Below are 22674 nucleotides of genomic sequence, written 5' to 3'. Positions count from 1 at the left end.
TGGCCTAATTACCTGAAAGCACCTAATGTGAAGGTTGGCACCGTCACTTCGTTTCACATAAAAGGCAGAGTCAGATAAATACCTAAGCTACTTTTGAGGATGCGATGTGTTAATTGTGACTAGTCTCGCTGTGCAGCAGGCTTCTGCTTGTATAAGCCAAACCCTAACTCATTTACATGGAATAGAGGGGATAAAGTTGACCGACCAATTTCCTCCCTGTGAGTTAGTGTCACCCTTGTTGTAATGCACTCTCTAATGTAATTTTTGCCGATCATGCCCTGTGTTCCACTGTCCTAAAATCCTTAAAAATGCTTAAGTTTAATGTTGTGTTTTAAAGGATTGAAAAGTACTGGAATATTGGTTAAAGTGCTTGTAAATGCTTGAAATTGCCATGTATCTCAACAAGTGTGCTTAAAATTGACGTAGTCTGGCTTTATTTGCCATTGCACGTCTTTGTCCATTGTGATTAACGGCAGCTGGCATTGTATGGCATTGTCCTATGAAACGCCATCGCTACCTATGGGTTGTGTCCAAGAGGACAGGTGGATGCTACACTTGGGGCATTATGAAATGTGTATTTGTGCAAGTTGGAGGTAGGATTTGACCGAAAAAAAATCCATCCCGATCTGGCCTGCCCTTGGGTATACAAGCCCGAATCTGCCCGAACCCGAACCGATTAACTTGATTTGAGGGACACGGCCCAAAGTAATCCTGAAGCTTTGCTTCGGTGGCGAAGTGCAGCGGAATGAAACTGAATGAAATGGCACTGAAAAGACAATTATATTCTGCAGATTACAAGATCCAAATCGTGTTATATTTGGCCAAAAAGCAGAAAGAAAGTTTGTACAGCTCGTAAGCTATTGACGAGAGGTGGAAATTACATCTTACGTAAGGGACGTAAAGGTGGAAAGAGGAAGTGGCGCATCTCCTACTGTGACACTGAGGAAAAACATTTCTTTGGATTTAGTGATTTGGAGTTAAACCTATATATTGGTAAGCATGTTCTTTATGATATAGTTATCTAAATAATATAGCTATGCAAAAACACTACCTCATACAAACGTAAAATGGTACTCATGTCTATGTTTCTTGCTCATGTTGACTGCACTGTGTTTACTGCTCACCTTGCACAATGTTGACTATTTTTTTGCACTCTGATGGCTATTTTTTCACCAAATGTATAATTGCACAAACCCTTGCGATACCAAACTGTATTACGATACCAAACTGTATGTAACATCCTACATGCCGACATTTCTTGTGTAAATATTGTGTAAATTACAACTATAACCTCCTTGTTTTATAACCTTATCTTCTCTGTTCCTTTATCTTTTACCTCACTGTGAATGTGTGAAACTGGAGTGTCATGCCCAATTTCGTTGTCACAATATGTTAACCCATTTTGTAACAATGACAATAAAGGTATATTCTATTCTATTCTATGGCGCCAAAGTGCGCATTTCAGTGTCGAACTGCAGGGCCCAAGTTTGTTATTCAAGTAAAAGTACTGTGACTTGAAAAAAATATTACCCAAGTAGAAGTAAAAAGCAGTCATCCAAAAATGTACCTGAGTAAAAGTAAGTGCCTGCTGTACATATCCTACACGATTGGGGGGTAGAAAAAGCGCACTAGAGAACCCCCGCCCGGCCTGACTTAATGATTGACATTTCAACCCTGGACACGGCCTGAAATCGGGGCCGCGTTGCGGCCCCAGATCTTACCTTTAGTGTAAGTTATGTTTTAATTATGGACATTTATTATGGGCCATAGCGTTTACCAGTGGTAAATTATAGTGGGACTGAAACCATAGCCTACATTTTACGCATTTTAAGCCAAATTTACTCAAGATCTAAAATGTATATGTCTTGATAGATGCCTACGCAAGATTTAAAATCCCATATTTAAATCACAAATATATTTGTGGCTCTGATAATTACATAATTCACCCCAGATATTTTATTTTTAATGGTAAAGAAATTGGAAAACTGGCTTTGAAAGTCCTTAAAAAGTGCTCAGATTTGGCCATTTAAAGGTGTACAAACCCTGTATCGTGTTGACTCTGTAATGCATAGCATGTAATGCAAATCATTTTAGTAACTTATTTCCTACGTCACACCAGACAAGGGCTCGTGGCACACTGTTTGGGAAACACTACTGTAATGTATTTCAATGTACAGTATTTTTATTTTTATTTTTTTACATGAAAAAGCCTTGCTTAAAATTCCCCATATTTTGGTCAAACATATTCCTCCATGTATTAAAGACAAATTCGCTGTTTTTTACACCAGTGTTTTGCACTTGTGTGATCTAATTACCTGATCGAGGGGCACTGTGTCGCTGTATTAAAGCATGCTCAGTTGCGGCTGTGTCCCGCTTCCCAGGATGTAAAAAAGCACAGACAGATCAATGCCAGTGTAAAGCTGTGATGTGCTAATTTGGCTTCATGAACGTGACTACTGCCTGTAAAAGCAGACAATTTGCTGTTCTCTTTTGTTTAAATGGCAATGATGCAGAAACCGAGGACAAAGTCCAGTTTTAGTAAAAAGGTTTACGACATATTAATATATTCAAATAATTCTTTGTCTGTTAGAGACTGATAGGGTGGTCGTTTTGGTTGTAACATTTCTCAGAATTCATGTGTGAATATAACTTGTTTTTATATTCCTAAATATAAAAACAATCTTTCACACACACACATGAAGTAACGGTTCAATAATCAGTCTAATTGCGTGTCTTGTACGTTTATCAGTTTTGTACTCTTTTATTTTGAAGTTGCATTTCTGGTGTATATCTGTTTCCTGTGTGACTAAAGATAACTAGACACACGGGGGCGCGCAGTGTGGCCGGGAGCCCAGCCGGGGCGAGTGGCGTTTGGGCCATCACCAATGCTAATACATTTTATTTACCTTAATGCTTGTTTTTATTTGTTTAATTCATATAAGTTTTAACTTTATCAGAGACCTTTCATACTGTATAAATATTGAAAATCAGCTGTATTGTGTGCACTTTAATGAAACAAACAGGGTTCTCCTGGATCCTTGAAAAGTCTTAAAGGTGTTAAATTCTTTATTCTAAAAATAAGGTCTTAATTGGCGTTAAAATGTCCTAATTCCAATTTCGAAAGTTTTAAGAATTAGAACATGTTAATAAGATTTATATTCGTTTGAAGTAAAAATATTTAATAACATTCATCTATTGTATTTTTTCAGTAATTCGCTAATTTACTTGTGTGGCAACATGCTGTGACCACAATAACGGAACAATCATAACGGTGATATGTTTTCAGTTGAGCCTTTCAGAGCAGAGACATGTCTTAGGTCTGCCCACATACACATATCAACTTTGGACAGAGATGATACTTTTGACTCGAAGCAAGGTCTTGGGCCCTAACCCGGGTAAGGGCAAATAACGTCAATCATCAAGTCGGCCCGAGCCGGGCTTCCCTCTTGTGTGTTTTTTCTTTTTTCCTTTTTTTTTTCTTGTGGAAGATTGACCAGAATGCACTTACTTTTGCTCAAGTAATAGTGAGTGAGTTGTCTATCTCTGTGTGTCCTGCAACTGGCTGGCAACCAGTTCAGGGTGTCCCCTGCCCACTGCTTGAAGACAACTGGGATGGGCTCCAGCACCCCTGCGACCCTACTGAGGATAAGCGGTGCAGATAATGGATGGATGGAGTCAATGGTAGAAAAATAGTATAATTTTTTTTCCGTCTGAAGTAAATTAAACCCACATTTGTTAAAATAGAAACCCCAGGTTATTTATATCTGAATAATACCTTCTTCCTCATTTAATGTTCATGTCATGAGAATTTTTATTTAATAGGAATATGTCCTTTATGCCTGTTGAAAATTCAAAATTACTAATCGAATTACTAAGAAAATATTGCTTTATTTATCTTATCAGTTTGAAATATATTTGTTAGATTTTCAATTAAATCTCAATATTTGATCAGTCCAGACGCCGGATTATAGCCATTTTTTTATTTGGCCCTCCGTCCATTCGACTTTGACACCCCTGGGGTAGGGTGTCACACTCTGCTGTAATTCAGCATCACACAGGGGTAACAAATGAACGGCTTCAATTGAAAGTGGGAATGTGACAATGTGTCATTGAAACTACTTCCAAGATGCCAAATTTCAACTTCAACACTCCTTCCATTTGTGGCACTTTTGAAGAAAACGTGAAATTCCAAATTCTAAAAAGGGTTTGGAAATAAAATGAACATAAACATCACAATTCTCACTACTAAGAAACATCCAAAATTCTTTCTGAGATGACAAGCTCTTATAGAACCAGTGTCTACTGCAACCTTTTTAACTTCAGAGAAAAAATATGCTTCTTGAGGTTTCTTAAAAATTCCCAGAGGCTTATTGATGAGCTGCTCCAAACCATTTTTTAAAATTAATTTTATTTAATAAAGTTTTATGTTTTGCCACTCAGGGACAATACTTCTGAAAACATATGTATATGATAACATATTAAGTTAAGGGCTATTCAAATAAATGTGGCCTGTGACTTGACTTGTTAACACTTTTGACATTCTATAGTTGTGACCCTTATAAAAAAAAATATTGACTGGCAAAACCTGCTTATATCGGACAGTGTTATTTCACATTAGTCTTTTAATCGAAGCCCAAGAGTGGGGACGTTTCCCTAAGTGGATAAACCTGTGGGTTGACAGTAGAAAAGTCATGAAATTCACAGCTTTAATTGACTGTGCTGACGTGGCTCATGTCAAGGGATGAAAATTCACACTCCTTACATTGCGCTGATGCAACCTCTGTAGGTGGCCGATTTTCTGCCCGCCCCAACCGCCCGCATCCCCATTTCTTCTCGGTTACCTGAGAAAACGTTAAGAATTCCTGGCTTTAATAGGCATTGTGAAAGGGGCTAGTGCTGAGGTGTTAAACTTCATGTGTCCCTGTTGCGGCTCCGTCGCTACCTCAGAAGCCGGCACATTTGCTGCTTGAAATTTCTGGGTAGAATAGGCACTTTGAAATAGGCGGTAGTCAGGGTGTTAAACTTCACACCCCTTACGCAAAGGCGGTGTCCTGCCTTTGTGACACCTCTGGTATTACCACCATTGGTGGCAAATCTGTTGGTTTTGTCAGCAACGCAGGAAAAAGAATGAAAATTCCTTGCTTTAATACTCTAAAATGGAATACAGTCAAGAGGGTTATATTTCCTACAAAAAAAAAAAATTAGCAGGTCATCTCCAACCTCTCATTACGGTGCCTATCGTCATCTTAGCTTTACTTTACAATATTTTCTAGAGTATTAAGTATTAAGCTTTGCACCGCTTTTAAACAGGCTGGATCCCATCTATTAATACTTTGTCTTTTCGAAGAAAATTTGCAAGTTTAACTGCTACATGTAAAGGTATGCCACAAATTTATTTGCAAATCGTGGGTTGCGATTCAATGATGAAACGATTAATAATGTTAGCTAATCGGTTCGTGTGTTCACGGCAAGCGCTCGGATGCTACTTGTGAAATGACTGCACATACGTCAGCTGAGTGTTTAGTCGGCTGGGGATGTGCCTTTGCACGCATCCACAATTACCCTTCAGCCTTCGAACCCAAACTTTCCCCTCCTTTACCTCCCCCCTTGCCCCTGTCACTCTCCCCCATCTGCACCAACACACACAAGCACACTGAGGCCTCATTGTGATGGTTTATGAATGAACAAATTGCCGGAGGAGAGCAGGAGCTGGGGCGGGATGAGCCAAGACTGATTGAAGTGCGTGCAAGAGAGAGAGAATGGAAAAGAGAGAGCGAGGGGTGGGGGTGGACGTGCATGTGTGCGCGTGCACAAGTATGCTAATGCTTGTATGAAGGGCAGATTCAGGCTGAGGGCAGCAAGATGTCAGCAGGCGGAGGTGGAGGGTGCCGGGCGGGTGGGTAAAGTCGGGGGCTGGGGTGGCGAGGGACAGGGGATGAAGCTGGGGGCATATCCAGGCAAGCCTTGTATGTGTGCGCGCTCGCGGCTGCGTATTACAGAGCGCATCGCGGCCCTGCTGTGCCTCATTAAGCCCATGTTGCGCAGCGCTCTGGACCTCGTCAGCTCCCCCTTGCTGTGCGCCGAGCGAGCTAGCGCCGTGTGTGCGAGCTCCGCGGCTGGTGTGTCTGCGAGCTCTCGACATTGGTTTCCTGACAATGCGCCTCCCTCCTTTCTCTCGTCCGTCCCTCCTTCCTCCGGCCGGCGTCACACCCGGCAACGGCTGCGCTGATTTCACCGTTTGCATCCCCCCTCTTGCTGGCGAGCGCTATCTTGTCGTACAGCTTGGTCCTTTTTTTCCACTGGAATCAGGCTTTCTATCACCACACAGCATTTTTCATTGGATGCAAGGGTGTATTTTTGCCATGAATGGAGGGGACGGTCCTCACCAATATCAAGCAATCAAAGTATTACCTAGGTTAAAGCAGTTAATAGGGGGCAGAAACCACCACAGAATGTGAAAACTCACAAATTAGCGACGCCCCTTCAGAAAAGCCCCCAAGGGTCAAACCTACCTTGAGATGACGCCCTGACCGACTGAGAATATACTACTGTAACAAAATAGCTATAGATCTATAAATAAAAACACAGAACACATGGTCTTTACTGCCATTATCCAAAAGTACAATGGAATTGGAGGTTTTCTCTGTTCAGTGTAGGAAAACAATTTTCAAAGCATCTAACTAGCTGCACGCTAACATCGGTTATCTTCAAGTTGAGCCAGGTTTTCGTGAGGATCAAAATACAACCTCCCCGAATATAGCGGTTTCCATCGAGTTGTAGCCAAAGGTCATCTGTTTCATGGGTGATGGCTCTGGCATTGATTAGATACAGGCTCGGCAGGGGTGGCTTTTTATCTAGCCGTAGCAGTAGGCCGGACCTGAAGCTTTCTCCCCCAACGCTGCCTCAGTCCCTTCCTGGACCTGTCACAATGCACGGAGCGGCCGAATGTGATCACCATTTCTTCTGACTTTCCTCAGAGTCTGAATAATAGATGAACTTCTTTTCAATGTAACGCACACTAAAATACTAGTTGTTGCTGTAGCCATGCTTTGCAGTTTTTTATGGGGTGGACATATGACTTGTGTGCCCGCCGACCCTGGCTGTTTGGCTGAAAACACACACACACACAGAAATTGCCCCGTGATAGTATTTGTAGTGTGCTGTCTGCTGCAGAACACAATGCACGGTGCAGTGATACCAATGACAATAAAGATAATTAAATAAAAAATCTGCAAAAAGTAAACCACAATACACCAAAGGATTACTGTATTTTATTGTTTGTATCGAGCAATCACAGTTTGGTCCACGCCAATCATATGTAATCACCCAAATGTCCCCACCAAATTCAAACCTACACCTTTGATCGGATGTGATTAAATTATTATTTTTCCCCAAACTATACAAATTGAATTTCAGTAGTTTAATCTTCATCTACTCCCAGAGTTTTTGTGAACCAGAAAGCTGTTGTTTTTGGTCATTTTGTAACCTCTCATTTCACAATCAGTTATTATTCTTTTTTTAAATTAGTTGAAATGTCATTAACTCTTTTAATACGTATGGCGTACTAGTAGTATTTATATCAGAGGTGCTGTCTACCAATGACATATAGGTATGTCAAATGTGTTTTTTTTATGTGAGAGAGTTCCATTTAGCCTTTAATGGACGGGACAGTAAATCGAAAACTGAAGGAAGGGAATTGATAGTAGCCTGAACGGTCTAATGCGACAAACGAGTCAGACTCACATAGTTATTATCCTAATTTGAACGTAGGTCAAGCACCTTTCCAGTGAAATCCTGTAAAGCAACCGTCCTTTGGTTCCATTTCAGAAGACCTCAGAAGCTATTGGCAATGCAATCTGTAAACGTTCAACAAAGGAAGCACAAACAAAAACAACAAAGTGCTTTTTAGAAGGCCATTTTTGTGGTTTCCTCTCCAATCCCTTGCGGAATCCCAATCTACTTGTCCCTCTCCCACACTCACCGCCCTATTCTATTTTAACCAACGACCGGCACTTTTTATTTTTCCCAAACGCTATCGCCTCCCACATATTCACACTGGTGTCCATCAGACGGCTGCAGAGGCGGGAAATACAGTGAGATATAAAAGGCAGCTCGTGCACGTGTGTGTATGTGTGTGCATGCACGTTTTAGTGTGTGCTTGTGCATGTGGTGATTGGGAGCAGCTCACACACATACCGAATCGGATTGAGTGTGTGTCAGCCCTGTCGCATCTGCTCGATTGACCACGCTCGGAAGATGTCAGGGTAAGACTTCCATTTTATTGAGCGGTTGATGCCGTTTGCTGTATAAAGTATTGATGGACAACCCCAAAAGACACACAATCTTCGGATCTTACACGCACGTATGGCGTCTGAGATTCCTTTTCCCCTTGATGGCAGTCAATATTTTTTTTCCCCAAAGCAGTTTAAGTCCCCTCAGCTTTTTTCAAATATCCACGTTAAGGTATGATGATTGAAGCTTAGATTCCCCTCTCATTTTTTACCTATCTGGGCGCTCAATTTAATTACGGCACCCTAAGCGATACCAGAACTTTTACCTTCAATGAGAGTATGAAAATCTCTCACCTTTAGGAGAAATTGACCGTTTTGAAGACAAAAAGTGGGACCTACATGAATTGTATAGATCCAAGGAGAAAATGTTTTGGGATTGGGATGGGGGTGTTTGAGGTGGTGAGTTTGAATTAAAATCAACGTAGTTCGCGCTGGAAGGAGAACAGTGTTTATTCATGTGTAACGAGCATTAGATTTTATCTCATTATCACACTATTTGTTTTCACGGTACCAAAGTCAAATGTTAGAAAATCGAGAAAACAAAACGTTGTCCTGACAGATATGATTAAACGCTATAAAGAATGACAAGGGAAGCACTTCTTTGGTAGATCAGATGATAAATCCTATACTTTTAAGGACATTTAATAATACATTGAACATTTTATGTTGGCATTCTGTTCATAGTTGTGAATTAATTATTTTAATCATTACTGCCTGAACTCAACACTTTCAAAGCTTAGTTTGAGCTAAGAAAAAGTGAAAAAGAAAACGATTTTTAAGCAAAAGTTAGGGGAGTGAGTTATACACAAATAAATGCACACATTGTCCACACATGAACCCTTTTCATTCCTGACATTTACTTATGTGCAATTGTTTCAAATAATTTCTATTAGGCCTTTTAATTTACGTTTTTAATATATAGTAACTCATTTCGATTATTTATCTATAATTACACTATCCCCTGATCTAAAACCTACACGAAGGCAAGGAAAAACTCAAACCTATAGCATGAGGAAAGTTGAACGTTTGCTCTGTTTTTGCACCCAGGAATGGTTTATGTCTGGAAAATTATCATGGGTCAAACAAATAGATCAAAATACCTGTCACCCAACACACGCTACCCTTGGCTATTCTGTTATCTCACGGTGAGTTTTTGGTGTTAGGTCAAATAATTGCCCAAAAAGAAGGATACTCAGTCGGTCTGGGGGTTTTGTGTTGTGAACTTCGAGGAAGGCAGTAAAGAACATTACTGTCGGAATTTAATTTTTTAAAGTTTCAAAATGACAAAACATCGATGAAACATATATTTCCATAGTTTTTATGTATAATGCGCACCCATATTTAAATCTTAATATTTTTTCACACTTTTTCTGAGCTCAAGCTTGGCATTGTAAGCAACAAATATTGTTGAACACATGCGGCCATGACTAAAATGATTTATTGAACGTAAACTAGTACACAATACCGACATAATATTTACAACACATTAATTTGATGTCTTTCAAAATATATATCATTTGATACACCAAAAAGTTGTTTTCTTCGTCTTGCTTTTTTTGGGGTTATATCTTTCCTGACGTCTTTTTGAATTCTTTATTCTCTAACATTTATCTACAACTCTAAATAAAAATAATCTAATAATAAGATGAAATTCAACTCCTTTTTGTATTTCATATTTGTCATAGGTGGTTTAGTGATCAGAATTTGGCACACTCACTGCCGCAACCCAAGTTTCATTTTTGTTGTGTCCAATGATTGTGCTCAGCGATATTTTTTTGACTAATCAATCATTGCACAAATACGGTAATGCATTGCCGTAAAACCTGGTGTACAGAGCAGACCTAAACTTTGAGTCATTTTCTTAGGTAACACAAAAAGAGTGCGTTATACACAAATAAATATGGCAAGTGTAAAACTGCTTAGTTTATGAAATTGCAATCTTATGTGTCAAAATTTCTTCGTAAGCTGTTACCTTGACTTCCCTTGACGTCAGAATAAAGCATCCCTTGATTCCACAATGAAATAGTGTGTTTTATTTTGTTTTCGTCAGGTACTACCATCTGATCGCGTGGGGTGTGCCACTGCTCATGTCATCCTTGCCTCTGCTTAAAGGGTACTATGGCCCGGCAGGACCTTGGTGGTAAGTCCCGACCGCCGTAGCGCCGGCGCCTTTGCTTTGTCAGCAAGCAGTTTTGGCCTTTCTCCAGCTCCCGACGGGCTTCCTTTTCCCTCATCAGGCCCAGTGTTGTAAAAATGGCCGATTATCAGCTAATCTTTAAACATTTGGAAACGCCTGCTTCTTTGGCGAGCAGAAGAGGCGTCATTGTTTGTTTGGAGAGTCATTAAGGAGCCGAGGGAAAAAATGACGCGGGGCCCGAGGAGAGCCGGACGTGGAATGAGAATTGGGACGGAGCCTTAATCCCCAGGCTCAACGCTCTCTTTTTCCACTCTTGGCTTATTAATAGCTGCAGCTGCACTCCACCCCTCCCATATGCAATCACATGCCTCCCTTCCGCTCTTCCTCTCTTCTAACTGCTCTCCCCTTCTCTCTTTCTCCAGCTGGATCACAGACGATCACGTAGCCTGGAGATTTGGGATGTAAGTAGACCTTTTCAGCCCCACCATCAAAGCCAACTGTAGGGGTGGATGGTCTCTGCGGGGAAATGTGAAGGGTTGCGTATCGAGGGGAGCCCGTAAGTTATTTTCCCCTCCCTAGCGTGAGGCTAAAATGTGATATCCTGGGGGGACTGTATCTTTTTTTTTTTTTTTTGTTCCACTCCTACATTTCATTTTTGCACGGAAGCGGAAATTTGCTGTCTAGTGTGTCTAGCATCCCCCGAAACAAGCAAACAGTCAACCAGTTTAAATATTTAGGGATTGAAGCAACCTGTATTGTTTGCCAATGGGCCAAAAAACAACTTTGAAATTATGCCCTTTTCTGTCAAGTCATCAATCAATATTTGTTCTATGCTCTCCACAAGCACCCATATCATATAAATCTGTGATCAGTGTGTAGTTTAATTTACCCTCAAAATAAGGAGTGAAGACATCAATGGATTTTGAACTTGCAAAGAACAGGAGAGAACACAAACCTCAGATAAGAAATTCCAACCTGTTCTAAAATATTTCCCCTCCTTTCTTTTTATCAAATATCCTAGGTCACAAAAGTAGATCCACCCTAAATTTTGTATAAATCAAAGAACACGTGATTGACCGATAGCAACAATCTGGCAACCTATGCGATGTTGTTTGCAGGTGTCCAATATTGAAAGCAGAATGAATGTATCCATCTGTAAAGTACAATTACATGTATGTGTTCAAACTCCTTTTTTAATAATTAAATTTTCTATAAGGGTTTGAAAAACTAAAAATGAGCTAGGCAGGCTAAGATTGCCTGCACGTGCCCTAGAGCAGTGGTCAGCAACATTCTCTGTATCACCGGCAGATTTAATGTCTGACTATATTCTTGCGGCCTGGCCCAATAATGACATTAGTAATAATACCAATAATAATAAAAATAACAATATTAATGATAACCCCATTTCCACTGTGTAAACACTAGACCACTAGGGATCTAGATGACATAAAAAGGCATTAGATTTTATCTCATCATCATACTATTTTTACTCACTGTACCAATGTTGTACAACATTGTTTGGGCTGAGTTCTTTCTAATAATTCTCCATTACAAAGTTGTACATTGTGGCACCGTGACTAAGAATAGTGTGATGATAAGATAAAGTCTAAAGCATTTTTGTTTGTCATCTACGATCCTAAAGGCCATTTGGTTAGGATTCAGGACTATGATCGATGCAATCTGGGTTTGGCTATCATTGCATCCAATGCTGAGTAAATAAGGTCAGCGATATTTGTTGATTGATCAATCATTGCTCATTTATGGTGCTATACTATGTAATAGCTGGGTATAATGCACATTCAAACTTAAAATTATTAGGAGGGAGTAAAAAAAATGCTAGTTCACACAGTATAAGCAAAAAATAAGGCAAATTGTTTTTATTTCCGTGCAGGCCTTTGCCTTGGCAAAATTATGCTAAAAAGATAAAAAATTGGTCGATTACACTCCTTAACAGTAGATTGCAATAATGCCCTGCTCAATCTTTTTCATTTCCAATTGTATTTGAAAGGGGCCACGTCTTATTTACTTGTCATTTTGTTGATTTTATTTCCTTTGTGGTGAATCAAAGGTGAATACATTCCTCTCTCTGCTTTAAACTGCACAATCATTGTTGTTATTAATGTGGAATGGTTGGTCCTACAGTCAGACCAGCTGAGAACCAATTTTCTAGAGGATAGCAACGCTGATGAACGGCAGTTCACTGTATCGTTAAATGTTATGCTATTTTGCCCTTTCCCATAAATCATTTTCTTTAGGCTCCTAATTAACTGAATTTTTGCAAGAAAAAGTGCAATATCTTCCGCCCTTCTCGTCAGTTAGAATAGTCGGAAGTCCTCCCTCAGTCATATCACAGCGGCGGCTGTTTGTGTTTTTAACGCTCGAGAAGGCTCGGAGGATTATTCCAGCTCGACGCTTTCCGTAGCCGGCCCGAAGTCCGCGAGCACACTGCCAATCAACCCCGACACTTAAGCACACACGCGCACGCGGGCAGACACACAAATCGCGTTTCGCTACGAGGCGAGGTAATTGCGTTGCTGCTCGCGGCATCAGCAGGGAATCAATCTTTCTAAACAAATAAGCGCACCCAAGGCAGGCGCGCGCACACATACACACAACATGCTATCAGCCGTGCTAAACGAGGCTGTGTCTCTTTTATAAGCCCTCCTCTGCTTCCCGGCTCTTTCTAGTTTTCCTCGCTGTTGTGGCCCTGGGGGACGAGGCGCTCAGAGGATCAGGGAATCATCATTAGCTCTAATTACATCAAACCAGATGAGAGATTAGAGGCCAAGGCAGCGCCCGTCAAGGAGGAAGCGTGCGTGCTAAAACACACGCGCCGCCGTCGGTGGACGGGCGAAAGGTTGCCGCATTAAAGGTGAAAATTAGAAAGATGAAAGGCGTGAGAGGGGGCGAGCTGGCACAACTCAGCCGGAGAAGAAAGGGAGGGATGGAGGTTGGAGGCACCATAGCGGGAATGGAGATGACTTTAAAGGTAATTACAAATTATTGACCATGCAAAATATCAGGAAATGGTAAATGCTTTTTGCATAAAATCTATATACAGAGATCTCTCGGTTTTCGCAGTTGATGGGGACCAGTACCATCTGCGAAAAGTAAAAATCCACAAAGTAGCTTCACACCTTAATCAAAGCCAGTAAGGGGGAAATTTTACCTCAATATGACGTCATTACTGCGTGAAAAGATAGTCAAGTCATGTTTATTCGTATAGCCCTTAATCACACGGGGTCTCAGAGGGCTGCACAGCCCACAAATCATTGCAAATTACAGAGTATTATTACACCATCCCCTGATCTAAAACCAACATGACAGCAAAGAAAAATTCAAAACACTTAGCATGAGGAGAATGAAGAAACCTTGAGGGGCAACAGCGCATTAGGTAATCCTCCTTATCTGGATGACCAACGGATTTTGGAACGACAAATAATAGATACGACTGTAGCAAAATAACAACTTTAGATCTCCAAATAATAACACACAACACGTCTTTGGAGTTGAATGAATAGTTTTACTGTCATTATACAAAATTAAAAAGGAGTTAACGTAAGTGGTCAAAAGCAGGAGTTTCAGAAATGAGCAGAGAGCCCACACTTACTAAAACACGCACGTGCCCTCCGCCGCTGTGTGGTCTGGGCTTAATCACACCCCAACTCCTACACAGTTATCAAAGAGCTATGACCCTTGCCACACCGTCATGGATATTAAAGCTGCTCCACTTGTGCGGGTACGGCACAAAGCGGCTGGCTAGCATCGAGTGCCTAGGCCGGACCTGCAGCCAGGCTATTGCTTTCCCTTCCGACGACGCCTCAGTCGATCTCCGGACGCGATAACAATCCACAGAGCACCCACTGGTGATAAGCATTGCTTTACACTCTTTTTCTTCCATAGAGTGGATTTAATTGATTGATTTATTTTCAATGTAACGAGCTACTAAAAGCTAATGTCTGTGGATGGATGGACTTTAACCGCACATGCCCATATGGCTGTTTGACTGACAACATACACCAGCTTATCACACTCACGCACACACACAGTCACATCGACCCAGCACAGAGCGTCCTCCCGAATCTCTCCCCCTGTCTATTAGAAACACAATGAACGATACGTTGATATGAATGACAATAAAGACAATTGGATTTAATTAAAAACCTGGGAAGGAGTTAACCACCGATAACCGAAGCGCAAATTAGCGTGGGGTCTTCGTATGTTTAATCTGTATATTCCAGTGACTTTTCAAGATTATGTCCATTGAAGACAGCTATTAGCTCAGGAGGTAGAGCGCTCGTCTTGGGATCAAGAGATTGCAGGTTCGATTCCCGGCTCCTCCGTGTTATATGTCGAAGTGTCCTTGGGCAAGACACTGAATCCCTAATGTCCCCAGGTCGGCACCTTGCATGGCTGCATGGCCGCTATTGGTGCGTGAGTGCGTGTGTGAATGGGTAAGTGTGAAGCACATTGTAAAGCGCTTTTGGAGGTCTTCATTGACTTGAAAAGCGCTACAGTATATAAATGCAGACCATTTACATTCCTGAGCTATAATGTTATCGGATAAACACCAGTGTCCTAGCAGACCAGTCACCATATCGTATTACTTGTTAGTTAGTCAAAGAGTGTTATAAGCAAAGTTTTAGTCGATTTTGTGTAGAATGACGAAACGTTGTGTCGCAGGTGGATGAAGAAATGGTATGGCTCCGACAACAGTGGGGGTTGTCGCAAGCAGCTTGTGGAAACTCACTGCTTGCACCAACACTAAAATCCGAGTTTTTTGCTAACGTGAATCACAAACTAAACTCTTAAACCTTAAGAATGCAGTTCAAAAGGGAATTACAAACACATCTAAACAAGGTTTATGTTATGTTTGCTGTGCAACATCTACATTTTACAACAGTAGATATATTCACTCCGTCGGTCTTTGGTATGGCCCGTTCCCAACTGTGTGTTCCCGACTGACAAGTGAACTGTTATTTATGACAAAAAATTGCAATTACTGGTAATTAGATCTAACACTATTTCATGGGAATGGTCTTAAACACAACCGACCAATATGTGCCGAGGAGACGACGCTGTTTTGAAGCTCACCTCACATGTTGTGTTAAAGGAAGTTGCCAATTTTAAAGTGTTGAGTTCCTTCAATGACGTCACAGCATTGCCGCTAACAAGCCAGATGTGTCAACTTCCAGACTAAGTTTCTCGGGTCCCCTGGCGCGTGGAATATTTTGCAACATATTTGCATACTTGTGGGGAAGACCACTACACGTTCTGTGCCTAATTAAAAAAAATAATTTTGGGAATACCTGTAAAGGTGAAAACTAGAAAGCTGGAAGGCATGAGTGGGAGTGAGCTGGGGGGTTGGCAGCACCATAGTGGCAATGGAGATGAGCCTCAGAGAAATGGATGGCCCCTCGTCTCTGGCCGTACCGCGCTGTGTGTCTTCATCAACGCTCATCCAAACAAGCCAACGTGACAGGCTTGGGAGCCCGGTGCAGACAAGGGGGCCTGGCCAGAATTTCATGGGGTTGACTCAGCGCTCCTTGGTCCTGAGCCATTTGGCATTCTAGTCCGCAGTGTACCATTGACCCCATGCAACATACAGTAGCACAAGTATTGCCCTACCGCCCCTGTTACCCAAGGACTTTTGGTCAAATTTCGGGCTTCAAACGTAAAGCTAAAAAACTGAAAAGATATTATAAGAAACAACAATATGTGAGACCTAATCCTGAAGTGGAACCAAATTATTTCAACATATTATATTTACAAGGAAAAATCTGAACAGTAGGTGTTGCAAAATGATTGGCCCCCTGTTCTCTCAGCTCAGCCAACTGACTCCAGAAGTTGCCTGATGACTTCTGAATAATCCAATGCCGACATAAATGACTAACAATGACAAACAGAGTGCACCTGTGCATTATTAGGTCTCAGTTTGAATGCACCTGCTCTGTGAGGGGCTCAGAGTTCTGTGAAGGAACAGAAGCATTGTGAAGACCACACAGAGAGGTTCGGAAAACAGTTGTTAGATCAATAAATGCAAAATGGAGAGAGCACCAAGACCTGCCCCATCCCTCTAAACTTTTGGCCCTAACAAGGAGAAAACTTATCAGAGAAGACACCAAAAATCCCAGAGTTTCATTGGATGCTCTGCAGGCGTACACAGCTGAAGTGGGACAATCTGTTCACAAGAAAACTATTACTCGTACTCTGTATACAGCAGCCCTTTATGAAATAATACAATAAAAATCACTTTAGATGAACAGGGGGAAGGAAATTTTTTACTGAGATAGTTAATTGAACCTATTCACATGACATATCAGGTGCTTCCATTACAGTGATCTCTCGTCTATCGCGAGGGTAAGGGTCTAAAATGAACCTGTGATAAGTGAAATCCGTGAAGTACAAACAGTTATTTTCTTGCAATTATACAAATAAATACCGTAGATTTCTTACTACAGAACCATAAAAATTACTAGCTAAACTAACTCATGTCCATTTCTTAGCACTTGGCCCCAAATACGTGGGGAATTTAGCGTCGATGTGTTTGACTGCATAACGCCAACAGCGCCGTGCCCCCGCACACCTGCCGCTATTTTTTCATTTGTGTCGTTTCTGTTCTTTTCGAAGTTGTTTATGTCACATATTTTGGGATCGTTAGGATTAAAATGGCAAAAATTCAAATAAGGCAGCGTTGCGCTAAATGTGAGCTCTCTATTTCTGGATGGTAGTTTCAGGGCAAGTATATCTTGGAGAATAGTGAGAGATTCCAATACAGATGTGTGTTTTTGTGTTGTGGTCATTGGTGGTTGCCACGGTTATGGACCAAATTGCATTCGCTTGATATCGTTCCTCGAGGATTAAAGGAAAGTCATGTGACCAGACATTGAAGCTGTTAATATGTAAATAAAAGTGTAGTATTTTTTTCACATACTTGCACGCGTATCATAAGTAGCTTGACAGAGGCTGCAATAGTAATAACGACACAGGCCAGGAGATGATGGCTGCAAGTAAAGAATTCCAAATTCCGTACAGCTTCTTTAAGTTTTTATTTAACTTCAAAATTTTGGGATTTGATTTTTCAGCTAAGATAATACCGCTTGATACGAATGTCAAGGCGTGTGTGCCACGTCGTATCGGAGCCCTTGTATCATGTTCAGAAGTGATCTATTTTCTTTTTCTACAATCGCTGTTGCTCACAACACTATTTTCTCATTCGGGTTATTACTGACAAACACGGCCTTGATCAAATTGGCCGGCTGTTGGGCGCTGTTGGACGTTTTGAGACCGCCATATAGACGAGATACAGCAGTGCTTTACTCGCGGTCGGAAATTCACACGTGGTTGGCCGCGCGCAAAACTTTTGAGCTGCTCAAAAGTTTGAGCACGTGTTAAACCGCGTGCCGCACACGTGGTCAACACGAGGTAATGACGCGGAAATGACGCGGAACGACGTGCTCTGGCCGCGGCCAGGGCGTGGTTACACATGGGTAGGACGGGAAATTTCAGCGGGTAATCGTGGGTGGAGCATGGTAATAGCATGTTCTGCGCCTGTGTTATTACGTGAAATTAGCGTGTTACGCGTGTGACGGTCAAACACCTTTCTCCGCGTATATACAGCGCGATTTGCCGAGCACACGTCAGTTGTGCTCGAGACGTCAAGGGGGTGAACATGGATCCCCGTCAGCGCAGTCACCTTGTCTTAATCCATTTTTATTTCTTGACATTTCTTTTCAAGATAATAAAATAAAAATGATGCCATAGCTTGAAATCTTGATCTTCACGGGACTGTGTCTTGAGCGGTTATGATTTCTACAGCCCGGTGTTATCTGAGAAATGAATCCCTGCCGAGATTTGCATCCCCTCGCTACTACAACCACTTTTACCTCGTTTTATCTCACTTTTAGGGAATGTAATGGCGAACATATAACCAAAACCACTTCGTCTTGCATTTGTTGGAAATGTAATACAACTTAAACCATTCCGTCTTTGTTTTTGTTGTGAACGTAATCGAACGGTAAATCCTCCCCCCCTCGCGTGAACGCGCATTCTGCTGCGCTTCCAACGAAAGCGATCGTATTCTATATAAAACGCTTATTAAAACTATAAAGCGAGCTAATTATAACAATTGGGAGATCCTAGTCTATATAACGCGTTTATTTAAACAATAAAGTGCGATCGTATTCTACAAAATTCGTTTGTTAACGTGGATGAAAACGTCACCAACGTCAATGAACGCTTACAACAAAAGCGATCGCAGCAGAATGCGCGTTCACGCGAGGGGGTGGGGGTTTGGACTGTGTTGCGTAGGAGTCGGATTTGGGCACAACACCGGCTCGGGAGCTTTTATACCCGTGGTCCACACGAGAAAATGACGCAGAAATGACGCGATGAGGAAGCGGAACAGTCACCGGCGTCTGTTTTGCGGGCATACCACCGATGAACAGCGGGTTGGCCAATTTTGCGCATTTTCCATCACGGGCAACCACGGGCAAAAAAACCCCGCAAAATTTTAGCCGTGATTCAGCCGCAAACGGCTGTGTGACCGGCCCCTAAACAATAAACATTATTAATAGAATTAGTATTTAATGTATAACTGTGCTGTCTTTAAATGCAGAGTGAGGCACACAATTCTATTGCCTCATGGTAGAAAGGCACTAGTGCAGACCTGGGTACTCCGGTCCTGGAGGGCCATACGTCCTGCCAGATTTTGAAGTTTGCTCTTCTTTAACTCAGGTGATACAAATAATAACCTCGTTAGCAAGCTGGCAAGTGCTCGTTAACGATACTGGTGATTGGAATCACCTGTATTGGATCAGAGAAACCTCAAAAATCATGCAGAACATACGGCCCTCCAGGACCGGAGTGCCCAGGTCTGCACTAGTGAGACCAAGGATTCTGATTTGGCATGCACCGTAGACCCAAAATAATAAAATTTGTGAAAGCATTAGCAAGCTAACAGTAAGTATTTTTTTTTTTGTTGCATGGACTTTCTCTTTTAATGAAGCATTACCTATCTATTGATTATTTCATTCAAAATGAGCAGTTTATAGACTTCAATAATAAGACAATAACATTTTCTAATCCTGTAGATCAGTGTTTCTCGACTGGTGGGTCAGGACCCAAAAGTGGCATGCGGGTCCGTTTTCAGCGAGTCGCAAGTTTTTGCCCTGGCAAAATAATGGTTAAAAAGGGTCAATTACACAGTAGATGGCAATAATGCCCTGCTCCATCTCTTCTTCTTGTAAATTCAATCCGCGCTATCCCAATTGTATTTGACAGGTATTTGGGTTTGTTTCTTATTAATAATGGGTCCCAAGAAAGTCGGTGATAAGAGGAAGACAGTAAGTGGTCTAGAAACGTTACCTTTACTGGCATTTTTATCAGTATATTGATCTATGCTATCTTCACAACTAAGTAATTAGCATTGTTTAGGTACACTATTTTTTAACATGTTGGATACAAACCTCTTTTAGTATGTGGTTTAAAGCAGTTCTAGGGGCGTTGCTTATATGCGATTTGGGCTTATAAGCAAGTATTTACAGTACTTGAAGTTGTTTTGGTTTTGCTGATGATTTTGTTTTTGGAGAATATACATAATCCTATCCCTGCTTTAAAATGCACATGCTCATTTCATTTGATACATTTGAAGAGTGGAAATTTTGTTCTTGATTTGGTTTGCAGCTTGTCATTAGGAGTGGATTGGTGGGTCCTAAAGTTGAGAAACTGCCAATTAAATGATGAATAAGATAAGAAAAGAAGAGGTTTAGTTATTTGTAAATTGCATAGTACCTCACCAGACAGCATCCTCACTGCACGTCACTGACTTAGAGGGATTCGTGTTTAAAACATGCTTTTACGTGAGGTTCAGTTGAGACACAACCTTAGGACTTGTTTTTTCTTTCCTCTGGGTTGGTCCTGACCGTCGTGAAAGTGCTCGAACAGGTGGATTGTGATCTCTGGCGGTACAGCGGGTCAAAGTTCAGTTGCCGCGGTCGAGCGCTAACCAGGAACGACGGGTCCCCGCTGCATTCTCATCTTGCGCTGAGCGCCTCTATTAAGGCTCCTTTCATCCGCGCCGCGTCCTTCGCTTCAGATGGAGGTTTGGGGGGAGGGCAGTGTGAGGCGGAGGGATTCAATCTGCGCTCGTGCCTCTGAAGATCTCCCTCCGACTTTCAGCCCACCCCCCTCGCTTATTCTCTCTCCTTTGCAAGATCGCCGCAGTCCTTCCCGCCATCCCTCCTCCGCCGCCATCCGTCTTTTTTTAGACGCTCATCTCGCGTCAGCCCCTTTACGCCGCGCTCGCTCCATTTTTAATCACTCTGCGCCGCTTTCTAATTTGTCTCTTTTCTGTTCCTGACCTACTATCCCCCTGCTGCCCCCCTGAAACCACCACCATTTTTACCCCTATTCCTGTCCCGGTCTTTGTCATCTCCTACTCGCTCGGAATTTCCTTCCTCTATTTGCCTGGCTGCTTCTTTTCCTTGTAGGGATGTGTCATTCGTGAACCAAACGGCTTTATGAGCTGAGTCTTTGAAGTAAAACTCTTTCTACCTCTATCGCTTTCTCTTTTCCCTCTCCTTTATTGTCTTGTTTTCCCTGTCTTTTTCTCTACTTTTCTCCCGCTCTGTGTCTTGCTCTCTTTTATACTTTATCTTTCCCTTTCTCTATCTTTCTCCCTATATTTTCTCTATTTTCTATCTTTGTCTCTTTCTTTTTATTTCTCTTCATTCCTATATCTTTCTTTCTCTATCTTTCACTTTCTCTCTCATTGTCTCACTCTCTTTTTCTATATGTTTTTCTTTATCTTGCAATATTTCTGTCCATATGTACATATATATGTTTTTCTCCTTATTTATTTTCTATTTTTTATCTCTATCCCTCTCTCATTCTCTCAGTCTCCCTTCCACTCTCTACCTTTCTCTAACTCTCTGTCTTCTCTATTTGTCACACTCTCTTTCAATCCCTGCCTTTCCTTCTCTTTATTTTTTCTATATCCCTGTATCTTTCTCTCTATTCCTTTAGTTTGCTTTCCATCCCTCTAGGGTTTTCTCTTTCTCTGTCTTTCTCTCACTCTCTATCTTTTAATCTCTTTCTCTTTGTCTTTCTCTCCTTTTCCCTCTTTCCCTTCCTTATTTTCTCTTGTTCTCTATTTCTCTGTCTTTCTCTATCTTTATATTCATCTTTCTCTAGCATTTTGTTTTTTACTATCACTCTATTTTTCTCTCACTCTTTTGTTCTCTCTTTCTCTTTATTTCTCCCTCTCTCTCTCTCTCCCTCTTTATTTTTCTTTCTACCTTCCCTCTTGAAGGCACCCATGGCTGGTCAATGTAAGTAGCGTATTAGGGAGCTATTTAACTTTTTTGTACATTTATACAATTTGGTGCTAAGCCTAATTTTGTTTCCTGCATTTTTAATTTCAGGTCTAAGTGAAAGAATATTTGTAATTTAGCATGTCTTGTCTTCCTGAGCTATTTGGGCAGCATTAGCTCAGGAGGTAGAGCGCTCATCTTGGGATCAAGAGATCGCAGGTTCGATTCCCAGCTCCTCCGTGTCCTTGGGCAAGACACTGAATCCCCAATGCCCGCAATAAGCAGGTTGGCGCCTTGCATGGCTGCACGGCCGCTATTGGTGTGTGAGTGTGTGTGAATGGGTAAGTGTGAAGCACATTGTAAAGCGCTTTGGGTAGTCTTCATTGACTTGAAAAGCGCTATATAAATGCAGACCATTTACCATTTAGCGTCATCTGTTATTTGCTTAGTTTAAACAATTTGCGTTTAAATTGGGTAAAAGTACATTTTTTACTGAAACAATAAGGGGTATTCTACTCTATTAGGATATTACATTTACAAAATGAAACAATTTGGTTCATAAGGTTTCATTATTATTCGTAATATTTTATTGCGAAGCAAAACATCAGAAGAACGTTTAGGAGACAAAAGAGCCTGCTTGTGTAGGGTAGTGAGCCCAGCCGAAAAAGCTGGTTCTCTAAAAAAGAGCCGGAATTCCCCTCACTATTTTCTTTCCCTTCTCGCTCGGGCTCCGGGTAGCATGCAGCTGTAGAGCGAGGCTCTAATGGCAGATCATTATCATGCTAATTAGAGCACTTTGTAGCTGCCGCCCGTCATTCTCTCCCCCTCTCGCCGCCAAGCCCCCCCTCCTCGCTCGCCGGCGTTAAAAATGCCGCCCCTTCCCTCCATCATTAACGGGACGCGCGCAGCCATAATTGGACGCTGTTTATTCCGG

General features: G+C 41.6%; 1 protein-coding gene across 5 annotated transcripts in view; it reads left to right on the top strand.

Moving 5' to 3' along the window:
- LOC148353028 (cyclic AMP receptor 3) overlaps positions 1-22674 on the top strand; it is a 174575-nt gene that overhangs the window by 45135 nt on the left and 106766 nt on the right. For all 5 annotated transcript variants that reach the window (XM_088353011.1, XM_088353009.1, XM_088353010.1 and 2 more), the window contains 2 exons: positions 10342-10431; positions 10851-10889. In XM_088353011.1, coding sequence (XP_088209137.1) covers positions 10342-10431; positions 10851-10889 — 129 coding nt within the window. The remainder of the gene's footprint in view (positions 1-10341; positions 10432-10850; positions 10890-22674) is intronic.

The sequence above is a fragment of the Urocampus carinirostris genome, chromosome 14 (genome assembly GCF_059441175.1).
Source record: "Urocampus carinirostris isolate Australia breed hairy pipefish chromosome 14, RoL_Ucar_1.0, whole genome shotgun sequence".
NCBI classification, from domain to species: domain Eukaryota; kingdom Metazoa; phylum Chordata; class Actinopteri; order Syngnathiformes; family Syngnathidae; genus Urocampus; species Urocampus carinirostris.
The sequence above is the reverse complement of the archived record's forward strand: the minus strand, read 5'-3'. Positions and strand labels throughout refer to the sequence as shown.